This window comes from Montipora foliosa, chromosome 7 (genome assembly GCF_036669935.1).
Source record: "Montipora foliosa isolate CH-2021 chromosome 7, ASM3666993v2, whole genome shotgun sequence".
Taxonomy (NCBI): domain Eukaryota; kingdom Metazoa; phylum Cnidaria; class Anthozoa; order Scleractinia; family Acroporidae; genus Montipora; species Montipora foliosa.
In genome coordinates this window covers 2,721,429-2,731,428 of record NC_090875.1, presented here as the reverse complement: position 1 = coordinate 2,731,428, position 10,000 = coordinate 2,721,429, and the positions used below count along the sequence as shown (strand labels likewise).

At 42.0% G+C, this 10,000-nt stretch overlaps 2 protein-coding genes across 2 annotated transcripts in view; both read right to left on the bottom strand.

Moving 5' to 3' along the window:
• Positions 1-396, bottom strand: part of LOC138009638 (uncharacterized) — a 1,596-nt gene extending 1,200 nt beyond the window's left edge. Inside the window, exon 1 of the mRNA XM_068856686.1 lies at positions 1-396. This exon is cut by the window's left edge and continues 1,200 nt beyond it. Within this exon, the coding sequence (XP_068712787.1) occupies positions 1-396 (396 nt within the window).
• Positions 397-6,033: 5,637 nt separating this feature from the next.
• On the bottom strand, positions 6,034-8,884 carry LOC138009637 (uncharacterized). Its single transcript, XM_068856685.1, has 2 exons — positions 7,033-8,884; positions 6,034-6,968 (listed from the first exon to the last, which is right to left on the bottom strand). The coding sequence occupies exons 1-2, from the start codon at positions 8,882-8,884 to the stop codon at positions 6,034-6,036; spliced, it is 2,787 nt and encodes a 928-aa protein (XP_068712786.1).
• Between the last annotated feature and the right edge of the window lie 1,116 nt (positions 8,885-10,000).

Here is a 10,000-nt window from a genome sequence, read left to right as displayed (position 1 = left end):
CACATACTCTTCATGAAAGCATTCTTGCTGGACAACGCGCACAACTTCTCTGCTTGCCGCCTGTAGTTCCGAAAGAGTCGGGGTCATTACAGGTACGGCGTTATGGGTTTCTCTCTGACACCGCTTGATAAAGCGCAGCACCCAAGACATCACTCGCAATAAATGGGGCCAGGATGAAAGACGCTGCAAAAGGAGATCAACTTGCGACATGTTTGCGCTTAACAAGACGTTTGAGGACTTTCGAAGTTCCTTGTCGTCATCTTGTACTTCTCTCAGAGACACTGATGGCCATGTATGTTCTGGTTGCCAGAGGAATTCCAGGCCTGTCCACCACCGACAATCTGCTTGGAAATACTCAGCACTGACACCACGTGAGCCTTCATCAGCTGGATTCATAACACCGAGAATGTGATGCCACTGTTCAGGAGAGGTTGTTTCATGAATCTCAGACACACGATTCGCAACGAAGGTTTGAAATCAACGCGTTGCATTCTTGATGTATTGTAAGGATGTCGTGGAGTCAGACCAGAAGTACGTTTCATGGCCTTGGAAGTCAAGTTCTTTCAGGATTGTCTGGCTCATATGTGCTGCCAACACTGCGGCCTGCAGCTCAAGCTGAGGGATTGTCCACTCCCTTATGGGTGCATTTCGGGTTTTGCCCAGAACAAAGGAACAATGGGTCATTTCACGCTCATCAACAAATCTTAAGTAGGACACAGCGGCATAGCCATGCTGGGAGGCATCAGCAAAGGTGTGTAGTTGAACCGTCACCCGTGTTCCAAGAGTCTGGGTCTTGTAACACCTTGGAATCTCGATTGTGATGACGTGCGTTAACTGCTCAAATTAAATGCGAGCGAACAAGAAGTTTTTAATCCGCTTGCCTAACTGTTTTTTGATGTGCCTCGACAGTGACAAGAAAATTTTGCACTTGTGTTCTACACATGTAATCGCAATGAGTTCTCGCAAAAAGTAAGGAGAAATATAACCAGCTTGTGTTTTCAGAAGTTTGTTTAGAGCACGTGCAGGTAATTTGTTGGAGATCTTGTTTGAAGTTTGTCCTTTCTAGCCGATTCTGGTTCTAAGCCAAGCTGGCGTCTTTCAATGAAGTACATCAAAACGTAAATGATCTCATTTTCAGAGATAAAGTGGAATAAATAAAGTACGATCTGTCACATCACGAGCTATAGTACGTCTGTGATTTCTAATTTCTACTTTTGACCGTCGACTCTGAAATGGCTTCTTTCCTTTTCCGTTCGCTTGCTCAGTGAGGATTTGCTTGTTTTCTTTGCAAACTCTTGCCATTCAAGAAAAAATAATTGCCTAACTGGTGAATTCAACAGTAGATTTCGCTGGAAAAACCGATATCACACTCATCCCTTCGTGATTCATGCGATCAGTCAGTTTTTCAGGTAAAATTAACTGTGGAATTGACTAGTTAGGCAGCGAAGAAAATGACATAATTAAGCAATTTCCAGGAAAACCCAAAGGCTTACAGTTCCAAAGCCTTTTATTTTCACTAATCCTACAGCCAGTAAGAATAAACAAGCCGGGAGCTCCGCTTTTAGGCTTGGCTAGATCTATATATTAAGGCTTTGGAATTAAGATCTCCGATGTTAACACTCAGTTTGCAGAACTTCATCCGGTAACGTCCTAATGTTTCAGCTGGTTATCCGAAGGCCTACTAATTTTCGAATTTGACCTAATTGTTAGGTCTATTTGGTTACCACGAAATACAGACCACAGGGTACCAACCTGTGAAATGTATGAGTATTCCAAGTTACTCTGGGTCACTTTTATTGCGGTAAGACTACCGCCAGCACTTGAATACACCAACGACCCCAAACATTTTCCCTGTGACTTTGGTCGGTGGTCTTTTTTTGCTGGGTCGCTTGAAGAAGAATGTCTTTGTCCACGTTGCTCCCATGTCATCGGCCAGAAGGTTCTTCACAGTTTTCACGTGCGGTGCCTCCAAATGGACATGATATTGACGTGGGTAAATCCTGTGATACTTTTGAACTTTGAATGTTTGGGCTTGAAAGGATTTCAACGGCTTCTTCTGTGGTTATGCCACTTCGTCGACCCATTGCATAAACTGGTAGCATTGGATTATCATTCCAGTACTGTACATTGCATTCATCTGTTTCACTTCCAGCCTGTAAAGGAAATTTTGTTCCATCAGATTAACTGGGCAAAGTCTATAATCTGGGCTGTAACCCGTCAGATTGTCTACATCAATTTGGTCAAGTGTGAGCTTAAGTTACGTCAAACGACACAGAACTGTGACAAGATAACTTTAATGCACTGATTATTTAACTACCTATTTTTACAGAGGGATGGGAGGTGATTTGTAGATTTAGTGCGCGCATAGAAATTCAAGAGTTGATTAATGAATACCTGAGAGCCTTCATCAGATGATGAGTCGTCACCATCTCTTCTAATGTGATCTCCGCCTGAGCAACTTGCAGTGCTAAAATAAGAGTACTCATGGTTATAGATGAGAATATAAGTAAATGCTAAAAAGAAATCCTCATGCCGACGTGTTGTAAATAATGTGTTCTATAACGTCCTAAATGCAATCAAGCTTGAAAACAACATGAGCGACTGATACATGTCAGATTTATGAAAGCAGGATGTACTAATCTATTTTTAACACCGTGATCTATGATTGCTTAGTTAAATGACAAAACATACAATTTCACGTTTTACTCTCCAGAGGGAGTGTTGTGGCAGACTCAGTGACTTGTACACAGATGACGCCATCACTGTTATCAGAACTGAAACAAAAAGACAAGACAAAGGAAAGTTTAACCCTTGAACGTACTTGCAAACTCATAAGGCCAGTCTGATGGAATGGAACCCCTATCTAGTTTTTTTTATTGTTATTTTCTGCATGGCAATTACTGTCGTAGAAATGTACATTGTGTTTGGAAAGACCTCGTTGGACTGGACAGTGAGTTAAACAATGCGTTCCAAAAAAAAAAATAGAAACTCACTTGTCACTCTCCAAAGGAAGTATTTTTGGCAGACTTGCTGACTCCTACACAGATGAAGTCATCACTGCTATAAGAACTAAAAGGTAAAGAAAAGTTAAACCCTTCAACATATTTGCAAACTCATGCGGCCTGCCTGGTTGAATGGTACCCAAAAATTAGTCCAATGAGAAAGCGCTCACGAGTGAAGAAGCGTGGATAGAGCCATTAAGACATGGGAAAAGAAAAAAAATGAAGATCCACACGTTCTCGCTCAAGCAACTGAAAGCAAAATGAGAGATGGCTCGCAGTCTAGCCTTCCGTATGTGCAGTGTGTTCACATTCTTGGTCTCAGTCACCCTTCTTCCTCCTTTAAATTGAGTTTGGACCACTTTGCAAGGATGGATAATAAGCTTGACATGTGCATGAGATACTAATTTGGTCACTTTACTTATTACATCAACAAAATGGTTCACAATCCTTTTTAAATATTTATTAATTTTTAATATAAATGTCATAATCCTATGACCCGTATGGCTCTTTCCTTTGCAAAAACACTGATGAAAGTACCGTTTGCATATGGTCTCGAGAGTTAATATTTCAATCAATTTTGTCTCCCAATTGGTCATATGATAACATTTTGACAAAGTTGGGTCAGGCCAGGTGGACGGAACCGAGCTGACTGAGGGGACTGGGTACCGTATGCCATGACCAAGAGCCAAATATTTTTTCATTCGGCTCTCCCACTTAGTCAAGTACATATTTTGTACTCGTGGCCAGCACCCTCATTCCCTTTGTTTTGATTATCTTAAAAAGGCTGGGTATAGAAATGACCTACCTAATAGGTATAACATACCATCCGCCATTACTCGAATTAGAAAAGTCCGAGTTTTACAGGAGGATTGGGTCGAGAACGGAACTGACGTCATAGTCACAACCAAACTCTAAAATGTGGCTAATTCATCTGCAAAAGACTATTGAGTAGCTGTTGTTTTTGCTCCCACTCAGCATACTGAATTAACCACGTTTTCAGAGTTTGGTTGCGATTATGACGTCAGTTTTCGACCTAATTCTGCTTTCCACCTCGGACTTCTCTAATTTGAGAAATGGCAGACAGTTAGAGCAGGTAGTTACTGTCATATTTGTCGTACTTATCTTGGGAATTTCGACTTAAGATTTGGAACAATTACTATTTGGGTAGTGTAGATTTGATATCCGGAGAGATCAGAGAAAGTGTATTTTTGTCGCAGTAGCACTTTGAAGTTACAGGATCAGGAAAGACTCCACGCTCGAGGTGTACAGCTCTTGTAGATGCGCAAGTAAATAGACATACATAACACTTGTCGTTTTCGCTCTCGGTAGAATTTCCTCGAATGAAAAGAGGTCCAGCGAAGTCTACTCCCGTATGAGTGAATGGTGGGTCTTCTGAGACGCACACGCCCGGTAAATCCGGAACATTGCAGCTGGAATACGGTAATCCTTCAAGTTTTCGACAAGTAAGACAACGTCTCAATACACGTTTCACTGATTGTCTACCCCGGAGAATCCAAACACGTTCTCTGAGCGTGGTGAGTGTGGTTTGGACAGAACTATGCTTTACTTTCTGGTGAGTTCGACAGATCAGCAAATCGACGAAAAGATGATTCAAAGGTAACAAAATTGGATTTTTACTTTCTGGTTGTAAACTTGAGTTGTTGATCCTTCCACGACATCTGAGCACCATGTTGTCATCGAAGAACAATGCAAATTGATCAACTCTAGGGGGTTTCGCACCATGACCTTTCCGCATATAAACAATTTCACTTGAAAACGCGTTCGCTTGGACTATTTGAAACCAGAGAGTCTCTGAATGTTTCACATTCGATGCATTCAATTCATTGTGATCCTCGAAATCAATGACCTCCTCTTGTCTGGCGGTTGTGTACTTTGATTGACACTTCTTGAGAATATTCACAAACTTCAACACGTACGCCGTGACGCGTAGCAGGCGATCCAAGTTGCTAAAATGATCACAATTGATGATTTGGGAAAGATTTATCTCTTGTTGCTTCGCTTCATAACATGTCAACACGTGCGTGGCTTCCGGCGGGTTCTTTATCAGTTCGGACAAAGCAGTTTCGTCTACCAAAGTTGATTGGACATCTGGCCAGTCGCGTTCATTCATTTGAAGGAATTCAGGTCCATTCCAGCAAGTCGAATTATTTACTATTTCGATTCCGGTCATTCCACGTGAAGGCAAGTCAGCGGGATTCAATTTTCCAGGGCAATAATTCCACTCGTCTTTGGCTGTCAAGGTTCGGATTTCAGCGACCCGGTGATTTACGTACTGTTTCCAGGGTTTTTCATTCGTAATCCAACAGAGTGCGGTTTTTGAGTCAGTCCAGTAAAATTTCTGGATTTGTTGAGGCAGAGAGCGGTGAACGGTGTCCATCAGTCGCGCCAAAATGCATGTCCCCAGCAATTCGAGGCGAGGGATTGACTGTTGTTTCAGAGGGGCAACACGGGTCTTGGATGACACGAGACTGACCTTTACATGTCCATTATCGTATGATGACCTTAGATAAACCACAGCTGTGTAGGCTTGTTTTGACGCGTCGCTAAAGCCATGTAATTGAATGGAACAGGGTTTCAAATTTGCGTGAAAATAATATCTCGGAATCCTGACATTGTTCAATGATTCCAGTTCGGTCAAAAATGAATTCCACTTCAATAGCGTTTCACCATGGAGCTCTTGGTCCCAGTCAACCTTTTGAGTGCAAATTTCTTGAAACATAATCTTCATCTGTATTAAAAACGGACTAAGCAAACCAAGCGGGTCGAAGATTTTTGCACTCAGTTTTAGCAGTGATCGTTTTGTGACAGGAAGAGATCTTGCAAATTTAATTAGCTCAGTAAAATCGAAGAGGAACTCGTCAGATTCAGTGTTCCAATTAACGCCAAGAACTTTAACAAATTTGCTTTCTTGATTGTTGGTTGTCGGGCCAGTCGTTGCCTTGGCGTACGATTCGTCTTTTTGGCTGAATTCGGCTAGTTGCTTAAACTTCTCTTCACAAGGCAGTTTCTCTTAAGCATTAATGGCTTGGAGTACTTCTTTGCTGTTGAAATTCCATTTTCGCAAATTGAAACCACCCGTACGCATGATATCCCTCGATTTTTGGTAAATTTCTTCGGCCCTTTTCACAGAATCGGCTTCTCCAAGAAAATCGTCAACATACAAACGGTCTTGTAGCAGATTAATCACTTCTCTCAGTTCAGGGTTTAGTTTTTCGCAGAAATCCAAATGATAGCGAATGGTTGAGCCAAGTATTGAAGGTGAGGGTCTAAGTCCAAAGACCAGCCTGCAAAATCGAAAATGTACGACGTTGGGATGAACTACTGTTGGATCGTTAAACCACAGGAATCGTAAAAGATCCTTGCTCGATTCATTCATTGAAATCATGAGAAATGCCTTCTCGATGTCGGTGGTTAGTGCGATCAGATTTGAGCGAAACTTTACGAGAACGTCAAATAACTGAGGGATGAGATTAGGTCCTACTTGCAGGCAATCATTCAATGAGGAATTACCAGGCGTTTTCGCAGAACCATCGTACACAATTCGAACCTTAGTGGTTTCACGGTCTTGACGAAGAACTGCGTGATGAGGTAAATAATGAACGCTCTCGCTGAACTTTTCCTTTGATTTCTCTTCTTTGACCTCTTCGATTATTCCCATTTGCAGTTGTTCCTTGATGATTCCATCGTATTCATTTAGTAGCTCGGGATCTCGTTTCAACTTGCGATGAAGTCCATTCAATCGGTTGTAACACAATTGATACTCGCTTGGGATAGGCTCTCTATCCATTTTCCATGGTAGACCAACAACATAACGTGTGCCATCGTAACTGAAATCCTTAAGAAACCAATTTTCACTTGATTCTTCGTCTGCAATTTTCTCTTTAATGCTGATGGCTTCAGTCTCCCAAAAGTGTTTGAGAGTGTCCACTAGCTGGTCGTTATCAACTTCATTAACGTAGAGATCATGTTCACCTGCAATTACTAAATTTTGATTGAGCAAGAATTCCACTGGGACCGGAAAGAAGCCATCCTAACTTGCTCCTCACAGCTATCGGGCTGGACTCGTCGCGTACGGTGTCGCCTTTGACGATGTTCCAATAATTATCAGCACCAATAAGTATATCGATTGAATCTCCTCCTTCGTTGTCGAAAGCGTCGGCCAATTCTAAGCACCCGAGATGAGGAAATTTATGGATGTCAATCTTGCTTGACACCGATGAACATATCACTGGAAAACTCAAGGCGGTTATTTCAATTTCTTCATGACCGGATTTGTGTAAATGCAGTTTTACAACCTCACAACTTTGCTTTCGGTAGCGCTGCTCCCCGAAAGTGTTCAAATGCAATGTCTCGGTCTTGTAGGGCTTCAAATTTAAGTTCGATTTCAAATTGTTGGTCACATATGAACGTTGACTGCCATTATCGAAAAGAACTCGCACTGGTGTCGATTTGGTTCCGTCTTCATTAGTAGCAAAGGCTCGAGCGGTTTGCAGCAGTACTTTCTCATTCCTTCCAGACGTTGTATTAGTGATCGCTTCGGAGCTGTCTGGTGCTCTTTCTTCGATCACTGGAACAGTAGTACCTGTTTTTAACGGCTTGTTGAATCCTCCACAAATTGATTGATGATGTCTTTGTTTGCAATTGCGGCACGTTTTCGTTGATCGACATTCATGACCGCGATGACCAAAGCTGAGGCACACAAAACATCTGTTGTTTCTTTGAAGAATTTCTCTGCGCTTTTGAGGATAGGTGACTCTTTTGCATGAGGCGGAGTAATGCGGCTCTTCGCAGTACACACAACGAATAGTGAAATTCTCGACACCTTGACACCTTTGATCATGATTAGAGGGAAAGGTTGAAGAAGTGGGCTTTCCTGAAATCTTGTGAGGGGCGTTGTTCGATGGCGCTGGCTTTCGAGTGAAGTTATCGTTGGTTTTAACAGATTCACCGGCTTCTCGCGCATCCAATTCGGTTTTGATGATTTTCATGAGATCTTCTATGTTCCAAACGTCGGTAGTTGAATTCCTAGCGATTTGAATTCGGATTTCGGTCGGTAACTTCGACATTATCACGGGTATGAGCAGACTGCCATATTCTTTCGAAGAAACACCCAATGAAGCCAAACCCCTCGTATGAACGCTTATCTTGTCGTAAACGGCTCTAAGCGAATGCGGCTTGTCATTAACACAGTTTGGTATCTTCAACAGTTCGTCCATGTGAGCACTGATGATCTGTTGAGGTTTGCCAAAGCGATCCTCTAGTAATTCTACGGCTGAGTTGTAGTTGGCTTCGGTTAGATTCAAACCCTGTATGACGCGTGCAGCTGGGCCCTCGACCAGAGATTTCAAGTAGTTAAACTTGTCGATATCGGAAATTGCTTCATTGGAATGAATAGCGGAATTGTACGAATCCCAAAACACGTTCGGAAGTGTAAGTTTGGGAAGTTTGGTCATGGTAATGGAGCTCATAGTCGATGAAGAATGCTGAGAAGACAGATTTTGCCCCATAGATGAACCATTAACATATGATGCTTGAATGTTCCACACTCGAATCCTTTCTCGGCATTCCAAGATTCTTGCGGTTACATGGTCAGATTCCTCAATCTCTTGGGTGAGTTGTTCCAAATCGCAGTGATTTTGTATATCTGTGTCCAGTTTGTCCAGAGTAGTTAACTTTACCTCCAATTGTCGGTCGATTACTTGAAGTCGGTTCACATCGAATGCACTCGCGTTGTTCAGCAATTCGTCAACTTCTTTTTTCAATTTCGTTACAGTGCCACGATGGCCACCTCGCATTGATCGCAAACGGCTCAATGTTTCCTTCGGGTCTGTAGTCGTCTTTGGGCTAGAAGTGCCCCACATTGGGCGCCAATTTGTCGTAAAACAGATCTGGAAGAAACCCAAAACGTAATAATATTCAAAAACGATTTAATCGAAATTCTCTAGACTCGTGCTATTTACACAATACTCAACAATCGTAAAACCCACACCTATTGTGTCTGAAAATGTTCAAGCATGTTAACCATGTTTTCTATGAGGGGTCATCTCCGTCAAAATCCTGTTTCAAATTCTGTTATGCAGAACCTTTCAATTTTATTACGTTTTATCAAATTCTTTTTCAAGACAGTAGAATAGAAATTGAGCAAACAGAATAAAATTTAGGAAATCAAAACCGAAATTGAATTAACAGAACGGAATTTAAACATCGAAAGCACAGCGGGACAGAAATTGGAGCAACAGAACAGAAATTGACGCCATCCTAAATTCAGTTCTGTTGTACAACGAAATGAGAGGAACCTGGGTATGAACCAGTTGCGCATTATAATTTATGAACACTTTTAGCACTCAACGAAAATTAACTCTAACCTTACCTCGTTACCGCATTAAGCCTGAATATGAACTAGGCTGAAATGGCTTTGATGAGAGAATGTGTGCTAGCTTATGTTGTTGATATTCAAAGACGTTTTGCAAGGGGTAACCACGACGTGGATGGCTTGGATTATATTCTGTTTCGCCTTGATTGGGTGATTAACATCCTTGTGAGATATTAGTGTGGTGAAGTAATTGACCCAAGGGTAATCAATCTTCTTCATGAGGTGAGAGATACGATGACTGCAAGTCAGTGTATGAACTCTCACACTACAGGAACTGTATTCACAGGGGTTCAAGGGAGGCCAAAGTTTAATATCCCAAAAGAACAACTACAATTTCTTGTCGAGCAACGGTTTAGTACTCCGGCCATAGCTGATATTTTGGGTGTAGGCCGTTGAACTGTGGGAAGGCGATTGCATGACTTTGCTGTACGTTGTAGAGCAGTCTATAGTTCAATGAGTGATGAACACCGTATTTTGGCCAAATTTCTGGAAACCGGATACAAAAGAATGACTGGATTTTTGATAGCACGAGGAATTGTGTTTCAGCAAAACAGAATACGAGAAGCCATGAGAAGAATCAATCCAGAGGGAACGTTGTCACGGG

Bases quoted from the DNA above. Each gene is read 5' to 3' on its own strand.
- LOC138009637 (XM_068856685.1), bottom strand. From the start codon at position 8,884: ATGTGGGGCACTTCTAGCCCAAAGACGACTACAGACCCGAAGGAAACA. The intron at 6,969-7,032 runs GTGGAATTCTTG...ACGTTAATGAAG, and splicing joins ATGGCTTCTTTCCGGTCCCA to TTGATAACGACCAGCTAGTG.